Raw genomic sequence first — 18,942 nt, 5'->3', positions numbered from 1 at the left:
AACCACTGCGCCACCAGGGAAGCCCAGAATTCACCCATTTTAAGTGTACGGTTCACCACTGGCAAATGTATGTAGTTGTGTAATCACCACATTCAATACATAGAGCAATTCTGTCCCCTAAAGGTGCCCTCGAGCCCCTGTGCGGTCCACTCCCTGTCCCTGACAGCCATTGATCTATTTTCTGCCCCTGTAGTTTTGCCTTTTCTCAGATGTCATACAAATGGAGCCATACAGTTTGAAGTGTCCGGGGCCTGCTTGTTTCTCTTACTGTGATGTTTCAGAGGTTCATCCCATGTCATGTGTATATCAGTAACTTGTTCCTTTTTTATTGCCGAGTAGTGTTTCATTGTATAAATGTGCACGTTTTTCACATTGTTTTCATCTGTTCACCAGTTGATGGACATGTGAGTTGATTTCAGTTTGGGGCCACAATGAATAATGCTGCTGTGTACAAGCCTTTTTCTGGACATGGTTTCATTTCTCTTGGGTAGTTAGTTGCCTGAGAGTAGAATTGCTGAGTCATATGGTAATTGTATTTAAATTTGTAAGAAACTACAAAGCTGTCTTCCAAAGTGGCTGTGCGATGTTACACGTAAGCACCGGGTCTCCAGTTCCTCCACAACCTTACCAACACTTGATGTTGTTGGTCTTTTAAAATTTGTCATTCTATGGGACTTTCCTGGCAGTCTAGTGATTAAGACTCCGTGCTTCTACTGCAGGGGGTACGGGTTCAATCCCTGGTCAGGGAACTAAGATCCCATATGCTGCGCGGTGCAGCCAGAAAGAGAAAGACAAAATTGTCGTTCTAGTGCATTTTGCTGATGACATAAGATGCTGAACATCTTTTATATGCTTATTTGGCATCCGTATGTACCTTTAAATCTTTTGCCATTGTAAATTGGATTTTTGGTTAACTTAATATTGAGTTGTAAGGGTTGGCATCTCTTTCTTTGGTCGGGATTAAATGAGATAATATACGTCAAATGCTTTGCAATCAGAGGTCCACCCACTGGCCCTCCTGGCGTCCCTCTGGGTCAACACTCAGGGTCACTGGCTATCTCAGGCATCCTGTTTAGACCCTCCCCTTCCTGCTCACCCAAGGTAGGCATAGGAATCACATACTTGACCAACACCCCCTGATTTGGCCAGCGGTACAATGTCTGCTCAAATCAATCTTCCTGCGCTCTCAGCAAAAGCTTCCCCTTGCCTCAGGCCAGAGTCAGCCTGGCCCAGCCAGGGGGCGTGGAGTTGGGAGGCAGGAGCTCTGCGTCCCAGTTTCGTCCTTATGACCTCTTCCCTTATGACTTGGAGCTCATCACTTTCCCTCTCTGGACCTCAGTTTCCTCATCTGTAGAAAGAGAAGGTTGGACTAGGTGACCTCCAGGGGTGTAGCCAGCTTCGAATCTCTGCTTTTGGGGGCCTTGGTGACGGCCATTTGTGGAAGTTCCTGTGATCACAGCATTCCCTAAGGCAGGACTTGGGATTTTGCAAGAGGGTCTGGCAGGCAGGAATGGCTGGAGAAGGGGATGGGGCAGGGTGGTGGCTGGGTCAGGAGCAGATGTCCAGCTTTCTGCTTCAGTTGGAGGAACCAGACTCTGCTTTGGAAAAGCCACCATTCATCGTTTCCAAGTCCATAGGGTTTGACAAGATGGAGGCCATGGCTGCTGTTCCATGACCAGGACAGAAGACATGGGAGAGGGGGGACTGTGAGCTTTGGATCAGAGATGGGGAAACTGACACCAGCATGGTGATGGAATCATCACTCACTTCTACCAAGAATCATCTGAAAAGAAATGGACTTGGGCTCCTGCGATGTTTAGGTCCAGGGCCTTAGGAGTCAGCTGTTGAACCTCTTGTCTGTCATCCCCACTCTAGGACCCAGAATGCTTGTCTGCAGCATCCCCTTGGCTTGAATACAGCCATTGACGAGAGGCTCACTGCTCCGGCAAGCTGGACGTTCGTGCTGTAGCATCGGGCAGTTAGTTGATGACTTGGAGCTAAGATTCCAGCTCCTGAAGTTTGGTTCTTCCTGGAGAAATGAGGTCACCTCTCTGTGAAAGATTCCATAGGGTGGTTGCTTTTCTCTCGGGACTGGCTGCTGTGTGATTGCCCAGAGGCAGGAGGGTGGCATGTTCATGTGTGGAACTTTCTCACATGCTGTTGTAACTGCAGCCCAGATGATTCTGTGGCTTCTTAGCTGGTCACTGAGGCCTTTTGTGGGTGAAATGGAGTCTGCAGTCCTCGCTCCCTGCATGGGAGACTGTGCGTCTCTCTTCCCCTCTAGGAGGTCGTGTCTGGGTGCCCTGGCAGAGAATGGAGTGGATGGGGGTCCCTAAGGTCCCTGAGTGGCGGTCAAGCAGGTTCAAGAGGGAGAGAAGAGTGTGTGGGGTGTTCTTGCTGTCAGGGTCAGCTGTGAAGAGGCAGGGAGGCAAGCTTATGCTGCCACTTAGCAAAGGCCAGCCGTCCTCACCTGAAATGGACACAGTGAGGCCTGAACCTTATAGGGTTGTGTGTAGGGGGCACCATATGTTGTAAAGCACCCAGCATGGTGCCTGGCACTTAGTAGGTGCTTTGAAATGTTAACAAACAGAGGCAAAGGAGAGACTTGGAAGGGGCCTGTATTTGGTGGGGCTTTGGTTCCCTTTTTTATTTGCCAAGAGCCCCTGTAGCAGAATGGCAGAAGCTCCCAGATCCCTTCTCGGAATGATGTTTTTAAATGCACAAATTAAATAGTTGGGATTACAGAGGGAGTAAATTTTATTGAGAGTGCTATCAAAATACTAAAACACAAACTTGTGATGTAGTAATACGTGTCCTTAGATACTCTTGCGTTAACAAGATAATCCATTAAGTGAGTTAAGGTTAAATTTTATTTTTTTAAAGACACACCAGCGTCAAGGCTGCTGTCGCTTGGCTTTGATGGGGACATTCATCTGGGGTGTGCCTTTGAGGGCATGTGGCCAGCATGATGGACATGCAGGCATTTGCGATTGGTTCGATGGTCCCAAGTGTGGAGAACCCCGTTTTGCAAATGGCACGGCAGCTTCTTTCCAGCTGGCTTCGTAAGGTGAGGCTGGACTTCTCGCTGGGATCGTCACATTCTCCACGCTTGTTGAGTGAAAGGCGGTTGTGAGAATCTGGGTCCCGCTCTGGGGGATCAAGACCACGAGGCGCAGAGTTGCCCAGCGTTGGCCGGTCCTGTCACCCGAGACCTGGGGGGCAGGGGACCCAGGTCTGATAATTACAGTGGTGTGAAGGGAGCGATGAGCGCAAGCCACGTTTCCAGATACCTGCACGGCTGCTGTGTGATGTGAACACGTCTCTGAGCTTAGTGGTGAGTATGTCCTGGGCTTTGCGACACAGCAGGAGTGGCCTTCACTTGTGGTTAAGGAGATGATAGCTTTTAGTTAGAAGTTAGGAAAATAAGGCCTAATTGTTTGCAAAACCATCCAGGCTCATAGACACCTCCCCCCTCATCTTACTATCTAGCCTCATCCTAGTCTACCCCGATTCTCCCCCCAGTGGAGGTTTGAGCACTAGGGATCCCACCTACGTGTGTGCCCTTGCTGACCCCTGGCCCTGGCAGTGGACAGCAGTGGTATCACCACTAGGACTGCCAATCTTAGGAGCCAGATCCATGTGGAAGGGGCCTTCCGACTGTTCCATCCTTCGCCGTCACTCTGTGGCTGGGGCTGCTAAGCCCAGACGGGAGAAGTAAGGTGCCCAAGGCCCCACAGCATGTGGCTAACAGGATGAAGGGTCCTTTGCTGGCGAGGCTCACTCTAGGTGGGGTGGAGAGGCTTCAGGGGGAGAGTTGCAGAGTGAGAAGCCTGGGAATCCCAGGGTTTCCCCCTCCTCTAGACATTTTGGAGACAGGTCAACTTTCAGACGATACGGTCTTTCCCCCAAGCCTGCAGCTGTGCACATCTGTATTGTCTCCAGGCTGTCCTTATAGGGACCGGCTGGGGCCTGTCACCGCCTGTGGAGCCCTCGAGAGAGGAAGAAGGCAGGAGCTGGAGCTTTGGGGGAGGCGAGGGGCAGGCGAGATGGAGGTGCCAGGCCTGGCCCAGCCCCGTGGGAGCAGGGCCCGGCCTTGGCCTGGCAGCTGTAGCCAGCTGTTGCCTCCTGCAGGCCCTTCCCACGTCCTGTCCGTCACTCCCTCCTTTGGGACAGCCTCCCGAGTCCTGTTCTTGGAGGAGGCTGTTCCCACCCATGCCTCCTTGGCCCAGGCTGCTGAAGAGGGGTCTAGGGAAAGTTGGTGGGCCATGTTGGGGGCCTGCTGTGGCAGGCGAAGCGGAGAGAAGGTTCTGGCTCTGCTGATGGTCAGCTGGGGGTCCACTGTGGAGCCCCTCACCCGCTCTGAGCGCCTCTGTTTCTGTTTGGAAACAGAGGCTCATTCCTTCCACCTTCTACCAAGAAGAAAAAAAAAGCAAGTGAGAGATTGGACTGGGTGTGGAGAGTCATGATGAGGCTCTTACAAAAACATTCGGTTAGCGTGTTAGCAGAGCTGTCACACAGCTGCTGGGAGTTGTCAAGGGTGACACGGCTGGGCGGGAGAGAGGTGGGGAACCCTTTCCAGACTGCAGAGGGAGAGGGGGTGGTTTGGCGTGCTGGGAGGGATGGAATGAGTAGCCATTCTGTCTAGGTGGCTCTGGGAAGGCAGAGCCTGAGGGCACAGCCGGGGGAGGCCCTGGGAGCGCCCACCTTGGGACCAGGAGCTCGGACTCGGGATCTGGGAGGGGAGAGGGCGCAGTGAGCTCAGCCTTCAGACTGACCTGCTGCTCCGGTTTCATGCTGACCCCTGACCCCACCATCCACTGCCTGAGGTGCCGCTGCTGCTTATGAGAGGGCATGGGCGGAGCATGGATGGTGGGGGACAGGTAGTCCCCGCTGCCTGAGGGGGGACAGCCCATGCCAGACTGAGGGCAGCTTGGGGAGCGGAGGGGAGTCGTCAGGTTCTAAAGACTGCTTATGGCCTCTGTGTTCTCAGAGGGGAAGTATCTCAGGGTGCGGGTCGGGGGTGCGGGCTGGCCGGGCAGGTCTCTCCCTCCCCCTCCAGATCCTGGTCCGTCAGCGCCACATGGGGCCAGCTGCTGCTGGGCTCTCAGAAAGTTCTTTGAGCCTCTGTCTCCCATGTCTGTCGCCCCCTCTCTTGGGTCTGTGTGGAATTCCCAGCCCCTTCCCTTCCCAGCGGGCCTGGTTCTTGGACGCCTGAGCCAGTCCTCCCCACACCCTCTACCAGCTCTTAGCAGCTCTCCTGGCCTGCTTCCCCAGCCATTCTTTTTATTTGTTTTAAATAGATGTTATTACCCAGTGTTCAGAGGAGAAAAATCAGAAAACGCAGATAAGGAAAAAGGAGAAAATAAAAATTGTCTATGATCTCATCACCAGGTGTTGACTCGGTTAGCATCTTCATGTGCCTCCTCCCGGATTTTTCTCCTGCTACATGTTCATGCATTAAAATTAGATTATAGCCTGTACTTGCTTTGCAGCCTGCTCCTTCCATTCCTGGTTCCTAGATATCTTTCCACAGCAGTCAATAAGGTATTTTTAAGGCTGTTTAACATTCCACCTTAGAGATACCCCGTAATTTATTCAGCAGATCCCGTTGCAGGCTGTTTCCAGTGTTTTGTTACTATAAGTAACATTGCGATCAACAAAACACCCTTGTAGCCCACTCAGTTATGTGCATCCTTAACTATCAACATTTCCCTAGGAGAGAGCCCTGTGAGGGGAATTGGGGGTCCACGAGGATGCCTGGCATGCCGGATGTTGGGCAAAAGCTTCGGCTGTTGCGATGTTGATGGTGTTGAGGTTATTGATGGAGAGTTCAGGGGCCTGGTGCTTTTGTTGAACCCTTGATCTTCTGAGAACTCACCCAATCTGGACTTCCCTGGCCTCGTTTTGTGACATTCACGGCTAGAATATCCTCCTGCGTCCTGTTCCCATCCAAATCCTTCAAATCTGTCTCCAGACTTCCCTCTGCCTCTGGTTCTGGTTCTGGTTCTGGTTCTCCCTCTGGTGAAGGCCTCCTCCCTCTCCCAGTCTAGAGGCGTGGCCTCCACGTGGCCTGACTCAGTTACTTGGAGCCCTAGGTCCTGCCCTGATGGGGATGGTTAACCCCTTCCTAACTGTCTTATCTTCACTAGGGGAGTATAAGCTGTAAGGGGTCAGGGGGCTACATCTTCTTGACTCTCCATGTCCATAACTCCCCCAAGGCAGCAGCAGGGGGCCAGGCACACAGTAGGTGCTCCGCGAACGTGTGCTTTGCTGGGCACCGGCTTGGAGGCAGCAAACTCACCCTGTGTCTCCAGCTGCAGGGTGAGCTGGCCCTCTCATGGGCCTCAGACTGTGTATCTGTTCACAGGGTAGGGATGGCGGGTGGGCTGGGTCCCTTCCTGCTGTGGCTTTTCCTACCCCCTCCTTGACCTCTTACCCCACAGGTCTTGGGTCCTGAGGCTGCCGGCAGACTATGGGTACAACGGCCAGCACAGCCCAGCAGACAGTCTCAGCCAGCGCCCCCTTTGAGGGCCTCCAGAACGGTGGCACGATGGATGGTCGGCACTCACTCACTGTCCACTCCTTCCAGACCACGGGCTTGCACAACAGTAAGGCCAAGTCCATCATCCCCAACAAGGTGGCCCCCGTCGTGATCACGTGAGTGGCAGGACGAGTGTGACCGTGTCCCCGGAAGACATGTCTGGGGGGAGCTGCCTGGAGGGGTGGTGGCATACAGCGCTTCAGAGTCTCCAAACTGCTTTCGTAGATGAAGATACTGAGGCCCAGAGAGGTTAAGCAGTTTGTCTGGAGTCACACAGGAAGTGGGTGGCAGAGCCAGCGTCTGTCGCGGGTCTCTTAGCCCATATTACTTGCCATGTCACAGTGCCGGGTAGTGTGGAGAGGGAAGAGTGGCTGGGGGAGGGGGGACACCCTTTTGAGAGTAATTTTTGGCTGATGTTTTCAAAGGAAGTTTATATTCTTAGATGCATAAAATGTCGATTTTTTTCACCCCCCACAACCTGTAATTATGGTTCGAAACTGAGGTTAACACCGGGCCATTAAAGGGCCTTGGGCTGAAAAAGCTGGAAGCTGTTGGTCAACTCTCCTAATTAGGCCCTTCAAGGACATTCCCAGAGGGGGCTGAGGGTTTGTTCTGGCCCCATATTTTGAGAGACCTGGACACACTGCATGCGTCATGTGGGCCCAGGGAAGGAGTGGGTGCTGGGAGCCTGAGGCCAGGGAGACAGAAGGGGCATTGGATGCGTCTCCTGGTGAGTCAGGAAGCCTTGTCTTACATCATATCTGCCCACCGAGCTTCCCTGTCTCTGGACCCCTCCAGGATGGAGGAAGTGGGACATGATGAGCTAAGAATTAAATGTGTTCCACACAGAGATGTTTGGCAGAGAGTTCGCAGATGGGGCCTTCTGTATAAGGAAACCTGAGGAGTGGGAATGATAAATCCGGCCTGTTGCCTTTGGGGCCTGACAGGAAAATTGTAGTCATAATACGTTACTGTGCTCATGATAAGGGGAGGAAAAGAGATGTTAAATAAAAGGGACTTGAGGGCTTTCCTGGTGGCTCAGTGGTTAAGAATCTGCCTGCCAATGCAGGGGACATGGGTTCGAGTCCTGGTCCGGGAAGATCCCACATGCCGCGGAGCAACTAAGCCCGTGCGCCACAGCTACTGAGCCTGCGCTCTAGAGCCCACGAGCCACAAGTACTGAAGCCCATGTGCCACAACTACTGAAGCCCGCGTGCCTGGAGCTTGTGCTCCACAACAAGAGAAGCCACCGCAGTGAGAAGCCCGCGGACCACAACGAAGAGCAGCCCCCCGCTCGCCACAAGGAGAGAAAGTCTGCACGAAGCAATGAAGACCCAACACAGCCAGCAATAAAAAAAAAGAAAATAAATTTATTAAAAAAAGAAAAAAGGGACTTGATATATAGTCTTTTGACTAGCAGATGACAAAACTAGGTTCGGGTCTTGAGCACAGTGTTGGAACCTCGTGTCCTGGGCCTGGCTCTGCCTCTGTCCTGCTCTGTGACCGTGGGCAGATACTTTTCCCTCTCGGGGCCTCAGTTTCCTTATCAGGATATGTGGGGATGACATTCAAAATATTTAAGCGTGGTGTGGCTCAGGACAGTCACCGGTCTGCTGCAAAACTCCTCTGTAGTGAGACTGTGTGCTCCCTGGAGCCAGCCGTGACCCAGTGATCCTTGGGTTGTAGCTTGTTTGAGGTTCAAGGGACCTTAGAAGATCATCCAGTACAGCCGCTGGCAAACCATATCCTTCAGGCCCATCTCCTGTTTCGGTAAATAAGAGTTCAATAAGTGTTCCTTGGGACACTGCCACTCCCGCTCATTTGCATATTGTCAGCAGACGCTTAAGGCTGCAACGGCAGAGTTGAGTAGTTGCAGCTGACTGCGTGGCCCACAAAGCCTAAAGTATTTACTGTCTGGTCCTTTATAGGAAAGGTTTGCTCACCCCTGATCTGATAGCTATTAGATCAGATGTGAAAACTGATCCTGACACAGAAACTGAGTCTCGGGAGGCAGAAGGGTTTGCTCGCCACGGGTCCCGTGTGATGGAGGCAGAGCTGGCCGAGGGAGCCCAGGTCTCTGGACTCCTGTCTAGTGCTCCCCACCCCAGTCATTCCCCCACCCTGCCTTTCCTTTTGTAAAGAGGCTCAGACCCCAGATCATGAGCTCTGGGAGGCTGTGTCTTATTCATTGTTATAATCAGCACAGAACCTTGTTGGGTCTTGAGTGCACAGCGCTCCGCCTGGTTTAGCATCTACAGAAAGCTGTGGGTTTTGTTTGAAATGGCCCTGTGTGGAGGCAGAACTACTGCTAGTAATTGTAGTTAGATTACTAAATGATCACAGTCTTCGAGGCACTGGGCTAAGCACTTACTTCTTTAGCGCATTGTCTTCTCACAGCAGCCCTTAGGAGGTTGCAATTACTGGAAACGGAGCTATAGAGCAAGTAATCCCAAAGCCATGGAGTTACTGAGCGGTGGAATTGGAGTCATACCCAGGCCACGTGGCCCCAAAGCCTGGGTCCTGAACCACTGCACTGTGCTAGGGGGTTGTCAGTGTGGGGTTGTTCTCAGAGACAATCTGATGGAGGGACCATCTGGGATGGTCCTTGTTAAGCCTTGTTTAAGGAGGCCTTAAACAAGACAGAAGCTTATGTCTACACAAAAGTCCAGGAGGTGCTCCAGGCTGACGTGGCTGCTCCATGATCAGTCAGGCTCCTCTTCTCTTGTTGCCCCACCATCATCAGCATCTGCTTCCTGCCATCATTTCTGGATGCTAGACAGGGAGAAGGAGGGAAGGGTAGAGGGCACACATCTTCTCTTTAAGGGGATGGCCCAGAAGTTGCGCACATCACTTCTCCTCACATCCCATTGGCCCAAACTGAATCACATGATCACACTAGCTGCAAGGGAGGCTGGGACATGTAGTCTTCAGCTGGATGTCCCAGTCACAATTCCAGGGTACTATTGCTGAGGAAGAAGGAGAGAGTGGCTATTGGGGGACAGTGGGCAGCCTCTATCATAAATGCGTGGGTGGGACGGGGTGGCCCTGCCGTAGGCCTGATGAGGGTGGAGTGGATACTGGCTGCGGAGGTTGCCTGACTCAGTCTCCATTCTGCCCCTGGCAGGTACAACTGCAAGGAGGAGTTCCAGATCCACGATGAGCTGCTCAAAGCCCATTACACGCTGGGCCGGCTCTCAGATGCCACCCCAGAGCACTACCTGGTGCAGGTGAGGTTGGGCCTGTCCCTCTCTCCGCCTTGCAGCCTCTCCTACCCTCTTGCCCTCCTTCCTCACAGGCTCCCTCCCTAATCTCCTCCTGCTTTCCACACTGTCCCCCTTCTCTGCTTCACTGCCTCACCCCACCCCCTGGGGTCCTGATCCCACTTCCTCTCACCCCCTGGTTTCCTGGGCCCTGTTCCTCCTGCCCTGTGGAGCCCCCTGCTCTTCTGTCCCCATCTGTCCCCTGCCTGGCCCCCAGCCTGCCCACACCTGTCTCTCAGAGCACCAGGGAGAACAGAGAAGGGGGCCTGAAGGACCTGGGACCCCAGACGGCTCCCTGCAGGCTCTCCATCCCATTCTCTTTTGAAGTTTCAGAACTGCTCTGGAATGTAGAGAGATGTAGATGTACATGTACATCTATCTATCTGTCTTTGTATCTTTTTTTTTTTTTTTTGCCTTAAATATCCCCTGGAAAGTAAAGTCTACAAGGGCAGATGACTTTTCACGTGTCTTGTTCACTGCTGTAGCCCCAGGCCCTAGAACAGTGCTTGGGTATAATGTAGGTGCTCAATAAATAGTGAATGAATGAATGAATGATAATCATGATGATTAAACTGTATTTGTTGAAAAAGGGTCCGGGTAGGAGGTGGCAGTGGACGGGTAGATGGGTGAACAGGTGGATGAGATGACCTCATGGTTCCTTTTTGCCCAGGAATGTGTCTTCTGGTTCCTCCTGCTTTCACCTGATCCCTGAGTAGTGTTTTCCTCTTTTCTCTGTAGTCACTGCCTCCCCAGCTGGGGAGGGGAGAAACCTGCCCATTCCCAGAGCCGCAGGCCTCTAGGAAGTGGCTAGCAGTTCTCTCCTGGTTGATTCTTGGTGCCCCAGCTGTGACTCCCTACTCGAGCCCCTTTTCCATGAGCTTCCTCTGGGTATGAGAGATGTTTGCTGTGTGCCCGGGGAGCTGCAGGCCCATCCTAGAGGCAGCTTTGGTCTTCTGTTTCATGTCCCTGGAGTACCTCTCCCTGCTCTCCTTCTTCAAGGCCAGGCTCAGATGCCACTTCCTGCATGAAGCCTTTTTGGATTCCCCCTCAGGAGGAGTTGCCTTTCCTTTTCCCACACTGTACGACACTCCTCCTGGCATCACGGATAGTCACGTATTTTGTCTACTTTTTCCACGAGTCAGCAGACAACTTGAGGACCATGTCCCCCACCCCCTCTCCCTGCTCCCCATCCCCTGGGGCCTGGGACAGAGCCCTGTTTGTAGAAGACGTCCCAGAGTCATCTGAGTGACCCCCTGTGGCTCTCCCCCTGCCAGGGCCGCTACTTCCTGGTGCGGGATGTTGCAGAGAAGATGGACGTGCTGGGCACTTTGCAGAGCTGTGGGGCCCCCAACTTCCGGCAGGTGCGGGGCGGGCTCACCGTGTTCGGCATGGGGCAGCCCAGCCTCTCAGGATTCAGGCGGGTTCTTCAGAAACTCCAGAAGGACGGACACAGGGTAAGCATGGCCATTTCCCATGCAGGGGCTAGCCCCCAAATCTGGGGAAACGGGTTCCAGGAGGGGCAACTTCAGAGGCTCTGGAGGGGCCTGGCCGTATCATAAGGAGGGTGACTGGTGACCAGGACCAGGCCCTGCCAGGCCTGCAGTGCCATTATGGTCACTGTGGTCAGCGTGACTGGGAAATTCTGGGTGAATGTTCATTGCACTGTCCTGTGTGGACATGGGAGCCCCAAGGTCAGAAGCCCCTTATACACCGTACAGGATGATGATCACAGCTAACACTTACGTCCTCATGTCAATCCTATGAGGCAGTTATTCACCCATTTTACAGAGGAGGAAACTGAGGCCCAGAGAGGATAAGTGACACAGCCCCTGAGTGGTGTCCCAAGACACAAACCTAGACCCCTGGACTCCACGCGCCTGCTTTACATGCCTCCTCTCTCCTGCCTGATGTGGAGGTGGGGTTTTGAGTGTCTCCAGGACAGAGGATGAGTGTCCACTGTGATTGCAGGCTTATGGCGGGCAGCCGAGTGTGATTTGACCTGGGTTAAGATGGAGAGTCCTTAGTGAACCAGAGTGGGGAGGGGGTGTTAGCTGAGCACGGATCCCACCTTCCCAGCAAGTTCTGCAGGGCGGGGCCTGCCCACACATCTCCCTCTGTCTGTACGGTGCTCAGTGAATGCATGATTACATGGTGGTGGTGGGCATTCACTTCTTCAGCTGATGTTTATCAAGCACTTGATTTACCTAGGGCTCTGCGCTAGGAATTGTGGGGACACGAAAATGACAAGGACATGATTCTGCCCGCAAGGAGCCTGTAGTCCACAAAGGGAGAAAGATGTATTCACTGATAACGTTAATCCAGGGCAGGAGTTAACACCACAAGATTCAGATCAAGGGCTCTTGGCCCTGAGAGGAGGGAGGTCAGGAGCCGGTGGCCTTGGGACTGAGCTTTGCTTCTGGGGTAGGATTCAGGTTGCAGGGGCAGAGTGGGGTGATGGGCCCGGGATGAGGGGGAGCGGCTAGCTTGGAGGCCCCGAGGTGGGGGAGCGGTGACGCTTCCCTCCTTCTTGGGTTCCCGGCAGGAGTGCGTCATCTTCTGTGTGCGGGAGGAGCCCGTGCTGTTTCTGCGTGCTGATGAGGACTTTGTGCCCTACACGCCTCGAGACAAGCAGAGTCTTCACGAGAACCTCCAGGGCCTCGGACCCGGGGTCCAGGTGGAGCGCTTGGAGCTGGCCATCCGGAAGGAGGTGAGGGCCAGCGGTGTGGGTGGGAGGCCGCCCCCCGGTAGGCCTTGGACAGCTGGGTTGAGCCCAGCCCCGCTTTGCTCTCACTGGTACACACTCGCTCACTTTTCTGCCCTGCTTGGGTGAATGGCTGCTGCAACACTGGCCCTGGGCAGCCTGGGGAAGGACTTCTCTTCTCGGCTCTGCTTGCCTCTGCCCCTTTCCCACCCTGCTTTTCTCCTCCAAACTCAGCACCATTATTTAGAAAAGGGTCTGGTGGAGGGGAAAGAGCACTAGACTGAAAGCCCCAGGACAAGTTCAGCCTCCTGTGAGCTGTGAGGCCTGGGCTGGGTCACTTCTCTCCATGCGCCTCTTTCTGAGGTTCCTCTGTCCTCCTCCTTCACAGCTGGGAGGTTTGTCAGGGTCTCTGAGGCTGTTGAGGCACCCAGAGGTGTGTAAAGAGTGTGTGGGGGTCATGGCGTCCCCTACCTCCCTGGGACATCCCGGGCAGGAACGGAGGCCGCAGCTCAGGCTTTCTCCCCTCTAGCTCCCAGCTGACCGAGCTTCCTCCTGTCCTTCAGTCTGGCGGTTTAGCCAATTCCTGCTGCCCACCGGGCCAAGCCCTTCCAGCCTGGCCCCAGTGTGGGCCATGTCAACTCAGGCATGGGTGGCTGCCCTCGGGCCAGCGGCCACCCTGGTCCCGTCAGGGCTCCCAGGGCACAGAGAGGACCTCTGGTGTGTAGTTCTCCCTGGAGGGAAAGCAGCCTGTCCATGGCCTCGGTGTGGCCTAGGCACTCCAGAGCTCAGCCAGGAATGTCCATCATGGCCCTCTGACCCCCTACCTCCTCTAGATCCACGACTTCGCCCAGCTGAGCGAGAACAAGTACTACGTGTACCACAACACCGAAGACCTGCGGGGGGAGCCCCACGCCGTGGCCGTCAAGGGCGAGGACGATGTGCACGTGACCCAGGAGGTGTACAAGCGGCCCCTCTTCCTGCGGCCCACCTACAGGTACCGAGGGCCTGCACAGGCCCCCAGTGTGCCAGGTGTGGGTGCTCTCTGGGCCTGCTCTCCAGCTGCGGCCTCAGTCTTACCATCTGCAGGTTGGGCTGAGTTCCCCACGCCTGTGTCTCCCATGGGAATATGGGGGTGAGGGGATGTCCGGCGTGTGTGGCCTGCCTGATGGGCCGCTCCCCCTCACCCGGCAGGTACCACCGTCTGCCCCTGCCAGAGCAAGGAGCTCCCCTGGAAGCCCAGTTTGATGCCTTTATCAGTATCCTCCGGGTAAGTGGGGGCAAGAGGGGTGCTGGGAGCATGGAGGGTGGGCAGGTGCTTGGAGAGTGGGTCTGTGTCAAGGCCCCGTCTCCATGGAGATGCCCTGGTGGGTGTGGCTTCTGGAGGAAGGCTGAGGGCGTGAGTGTGTGGGCTGTGTGTGTGTCTGGTGTGGGTGTGTATTTGTACATTCTCTAATGACAGAGCCCAGCACTGACCGTCTGGAGGACTGGACTCTGGCTGTGGCTTGGCTGCTAACTTGCTGTGTGATCCTGGACAGATCTCCTAACTTCTAGGCCTCAAGTTCCTCATTTCTATATCGGAACTAAAAATTCTTACCTTCCAGGCTTCAGCTGATATCTCCTGAGTACCGGTGTTTCTGTCCCAACCCCCTTGGGAGGTCACCTTATATAATTTGCCTCTCACAGCAGAGTAACTGTGGCCCTGTCCCCTCTGAGTAGTTCTTAGCTCCAGGGCCCTGGGAAGGAGGCAGGGCCTGTGCTCCTGGGGCAGGTGGAGCAGATCGGGCCGTGGGGCTGGGCGGCCCATGTCACGATCCCCCAGCCCCAATTTGGTCCTCAGCCGCGGGCCTTCTGGTCCCACTGTTACCTGCTCTCTGTGGCCCCTCCCCAGGAGACCCCCAGCCTGCTGCTGCTCCGAGAGGCCCACGGCCCTCCCCCTGCTCTCCTCTTCAGCTGCCAGACGGGCGTGGGCAGGACCAACCTGGGCATGGTTCTGGGCACCCTCATCCTGCTTCACCACAGTGGGACTGCCTTGAGGCCGGAGTGAGTGGCTCGTGGGACCCAGTGCCCCAGGGGACTGTGGGGATAAGGAGAGGGGAGGGCAGGGCTGCCCCACGTTGCCGGGGACACATCAGAAGCCCAGAGCTACAGCTGGAAGTTGGGCAGCTGGGGTTCACTTCCCAGTTTGCTGCAGACTTCACTGGCTGACCTGGAGAAAGTCCCTTGGCCTTTCTGGGCCCCAGTTTCCCCAGTGGAACAAACGCCTCTTGTCTCCCCAACTGATTTGGAAGGAAAACTTGGAGCATGTAGTCCGGTGCCTCTCATCGGCCAGGTGAATGGGAGGGTGTCGACAGCGGGGCGTCCTCCAGGCCTGTGGGAGCGCTGATGAGGGTACTGCCCCTCCCTGTCAGGGCTGCCCCTACGAAGACCAAGCCACTGCCCATGGAGCAGCTCCAGGTGGTCCAGAGCTTTCTCCACGTGGTGCCCCAGGGGAGGAGGATGGTGGAGGAGGTGAGCGAGGGGGCTGGGCAAGGAGTTGGGGGCGGGGCCGTGGAGGGGCACTCGCTCCCCTCACTGGGGGGCGTCTTCCTCCCCTGCCCGCTCCTTCCCTTCCCGGCCAGTCATTCTCTTTCCCCCTCTCTTCTCTTCTACCTCTTGCCATCTTTCCATGGCCCTGCTCCATCCCTGCTGCCGTCCCCTCTTCCCTGCCCTGGTCTCTGGCACCAGGTGGACAGAGCCATCACCGCCTGTGCAGAGTTGCACGACCTGAAGGAAGTAGTCTTGGAACACCGGAGGGAGCTGGAAGGCAGCCCGCCGGAGACCCCGGCTCAGGTGAGGCACTGAGAGCCGCTGCTTTTGCCTGAGCCCGGCAGCCTTGTTTGGTTGGGCCTGTTGACTGGCCCCCTTCAGACTGGCTTTTCCTAATTGCTGCTTCTCCCATGAGCAGAGCAGTTTTCAGAGGAAGGGGAGATGGGGAGCTGGGCCTGCAGGAAGAGAGGAAGTTTACTTTCCCTGACCAGGACCCCTTGCTGCAGAATAAACAGGATGGAGGAAGGGGCTGCTGGCAAGGTGCTGGGGGCCTCTGGCTCCAGATACTTCCCAGGCTGCTCCCGGCTCCCCCTGCAAATAAAAACCCTCGCTGTTCTTTGGGAAGGCCAAGGTTTGGTCCAGCCGCTGATTCTGCAAGAGTGACGGGCTCTGGGCTGTCTCAGCGGGCCTGTCCCTGTGCTCTGGGGAGAGGAGGTTGGCTTGTTCGCACACAGCGCATGGAAAGAATCTAAAGCCCGCAGAGTCCTTTTCTTCTTTAACGCTTAAAAAAGTGTTTTAAAAGCAATATTATATCACAGAAGATTGAGGAATTAGAGAAGGAATAAAACTGCCTGTCGTCCAAGCCCAGCTGCCGTGAGCATTTTGGCTGCCTTCCTTCAGTTTTCATATCTCTGATGTTCTTTTGTAGGTTGCCTAGGGCACGTCTATGTCCTGCTTATTTCATGTAACCCCGTCTCTTCCATGTCATACCTGCTTATCGTTGTTGAGGTTTATGGCTGTGGAACCAAAGCCATCGCGAGGCTCAGCCATCATTGGCCCGATAGGTCAGGAGCAGAGCTCTGGCCCGATTGCCTGAGTTCTTTCTGTTCCTGGCTCTGCCACCTAGAGGCGTGTGGACCTGGGCAACCTGCTTCACTGCTCTGTGCCTCAGTTTCCCCACTCGTAAAACGAGGCCACTCACAATAACTACCCCATAGGGTTGTTGTGAGGATTAGGTGAGCTCAGGTCATAAGGCCTCAGAAGGGCGCCTGGCAGAGCAGGTGTTCCTCCTGGCCGTCACCTGCTGTGATCCTCAGGCCCCCTCTAGTTGCGCAGTGGGGTCAAAGTAAGCACTTCGCATGGAACTACTTCGTGAAGATGAGGCTTTTGTGTATTTAGGATTTTTCCCCTTATAAGGTCTAGATTAGGGGTTGACAGACGATGGCCCACGGGCCAAATCCAACCCACCACCTGTTTTGATAAATAAGTTTTGTTGGAACGAGGTCTTGCCCATCCATTTATGTACCGTCTCTGGCTCTCTTATGTTGCCGTGGCAGAGTCCAGCTGTTGCAAGGCAGATCGTGTAGCCCACAAGCCTAGAAAATTTACTGTCTGGCCTTTTATAGAAATAAAAGTTTGCTGACCTCTGGCCTGGATTCCCAAAGATGGGGTTAAATTTCATCCAAGGGCATGACCTTTTTTTCGGGCCTGTACGAATGTCACTTGCCCTCCAGAAGGTGGTGCTGACTGAGATCCGAAGGTGAAGAGAGGGAATTTGGAATTTTCTGTGACAGTCCCCTGCCCAGAGGACGCTGGGGTGGGGAGGGTCGCAGCTCTTAAGTGAGGGCCTCTGGTTCAGGGAAGGGTGTTTATACACTTGCTGCTTCAACACGGATTGTGGGCGACCCTGCATGGTGGGTGGCATTGGAGCAAAGCGGCGAGGCCCAGCCTGTCTCTGGGCACAGAGCCTCACCGAGAGCTGTAGTGCCTCCTGGGGTCACCAGTAGCTCTTCCTGCACCATGGATAAACCACAGCAAATGGGATAGGGTTGGAAGAACTTCCAACCTGGCGAAACAGGGTTATGAAGGGTGGGGGTAGATTGTCTAATGGGAGTTTCTGAGGCTTAACTCCTGCCTTCTGCGGATGGGGATGGGTGGCTTAGCAGCCCCATCTTTACTGCCCGCCCTCCTTCCTGGTCCCTTCCTCTCAGGAAAGCGGCAGCCAGCGCGGTGTCCGGCAGAGGGCGCTGCGGAGCCTGGAGCGATACTTCTACCTGGTCCTGTTTAACTACTATCTCCATGAGCAGGTGGGGTAGGGGGATGAGCGGACCCATCCCCCTTTCTCCTGGGGCCCCTGCAGACTCCCCACCCAGTGACTGGCATGGGGTTGATGGGGACCCCTGTGGAGCCGGGGAGGGGAGTGGGGACATGTGTGTTGGTTCCAGAGGAAGGCGGGTTTGGGGGAGGCAAGGAGAGACCCAGATAGAGGGATGGTCCCCGAGCAGGTCAGGCAAAGGGAGGCCCCACGTCTCTTTCCTCTGGGCCCATCTCTGTACCCTTAGCCAGGACATCGGGGCCTGGAGGGATCTCGCTTCGGATATCCTGGTCCCCTCTCCCCAGCCCCTCATCCCTGCCCTGGGCCGTGATGGGTATCTCTTGGGGTCCCCCGACCAGAGGGCAGGCAGGGAGAGTTTGGGATGGCCATGTGACCCTGAACTCCCGTCTCTCCCTGCCTCGGGCTGCAGTACCCGTTGGCTTTTGCCCTCAGTTTCAGCCGCTGGCTGTGTGCCCGTCCCGAACTGTACCGCCTGCCTGTGACACTAAGCTCAGCGGGGCCTGTGGCCCCTGGGGACCTCATCACCACCGGCTCCCTGGTGAGTGTGCCTGGCTGGCTGGGGAAGTGGGCGTGGGTGTGGGCTGGCCCCGGGGTTGATTACAGCCTTGGTTCCTGTGGGGTTGGGCTAAGCATTGCCCTCACAGGAAGCAAAGGGTGGATGGCCCGTGCGGTGATGGGATTCTCCTGTGAACAAAATGGGGCCATTCTCAGGCCCTAAGAAGCATTTGCAGCTCTGGCTACGTTCCAGTACCCACTCCTCATTCTCAACGCCAAGCGCTCTGGGCTGGGAGTCAGGAGGCCTGGTTCTGGTATCTTTGCCACCAGCCTCTCATCTTTGAGCCTCAGCTTCCTAATCTGGAGAGTGGGCACCATTGCACTTGCCCTTGCCAGGGTGGTTATGAGGCTCCAAGTGTGCAAAAGTGCTTTCTGAACTGTCAAGTGCTGGTCTCACCCCCCGCTCCCCATGCCCACCTGGGGCCAGGTTCTGAACCTCAGTCGGCCGCTGAGGGTCCCAGGCTTGCTTCTCTCCCAACAGGGGGCAGATGACCTCGTCTCCCCGGACGCACTCAGCACCGTCAGAGAGATGGACGTGGCCAACTTTCGGCGGGTGCCCCGTTTGCCCATCTATGGCACGGCCCAGCCCAGTGCCAAGGTGACCAGCCAGGGGGCCCACGTGTGGGGTGAGGAGAAGGGGGTTTGAGCTCTTTCACTGACGGCCATCTGTCCCCCCAGGCCCTGGGGAGTATCTTGGCCTACTTGACCGACACTAAGAGGAAGCTGCAGCAGGTCGTGTGGGTCAACCTGAGAGAGGAGGCTGTGCTGGAGTGTGACGGGCGCACCCACAGCCTGCGGTGGCCTGGGCCCCCCACGGCCCCTAGCCAGGTGGAGGTGAGGCCCTCCTGCCTTGTACGCACCCCTGCCTTGGAGGCCTTCTGGGGACTTGGCCTGAAAGGGTCTTCAGAAGCTTCTGTGCTCCTTTTGTACAGATGAAGAAACTGAGGCCCCGAGAGGAGCGGTCTCAGGGAGTGGCTGACTCAGGACTCCCTTGCAGCCCCGGGTCTGGTTATAAACCTTGAGG

The 18,942-nt window shown here is 55.5% G+C and overlaps 1 protein-coding gene across 8 annotated transcripts in view; it reads left to right on the top strand.

Moving 5' to 3' along the window:
* Positions 1-18,942, top strand: part of PALD1 (phosphatase domain containing paladin 1) — a 140,712-nt gene that overhangs the window by 32,050 nt on the left and 89,720 nt on the right. For all 8 annotated transcript variants that reach the window (XM_067710675.1, XM_067710672.1, XM_067710674.1 and 5 more), the window contains exons 2-14: positions 6,444-6,657; positions 9,666-9,768; positions 11,076-11,255; positions 12,344-12,508; positions 13,336-13,496; positions 13,694-13,769; positions 14,391-14,542; positions 14,911-15,010; positions 15,227-15,331; positions 17,239-17,334; positions 17,773-17,901; positions 18,400-18,516; positions 18,597-18,752. In XM_067710675.1, coding sequence (XP_067566776.1) covers positions 6,473-6,657; positions 9,666-9,768; positions 11,076-11,255; positions 12,344-12,508; positions 13,336-13,496; positions 13,694-13,769; positions 14,391-14,542; positions 14,911-15,010; positions 15,227-15,331; positions 17,239-17,334; positions 17,773-17,901; positions 18,400-18,516; positions 18,597-18,752 — 1,725 coding nt within the window. In that variant the 5' untranslated portion in view covers positions 6,444-6,472. The remainder of the gene's footprint in view (positions 1-6,443; positions 6,658-9,665; positions 9,769-11,075; positions 11,256-12,343; positions 12,509-13,335; positions 13,497-13,693; positions 13,770-14,390; positions 14,543-14,910; positions 15,011-15,226; positions 15,332-17,238; positions 17,335-17,772; positions 17,902-18,399; positions 18,517-18,596; positions 18,753-18,942) is intronic.

This window comes from Pseudorca crassidens, chromosome 16 (assembly GCF_039906515.1).
Source record: "Pseudorca crassidens isolate mPseCra1 chromosome 16, mPseCra1.hap1, whole genome shotgun sequence".
Classification (NCBI taxonomy): domain Eukaryota; kingdom Metazoa; phylum Chordata; class Mammalia; order Artiodactyla; family Delphinidae; genus Pseudorca; species Pseudorca crassidens.
This window is presented reverse-complemented; position numbering and strand designations above follow the sequence as displayed.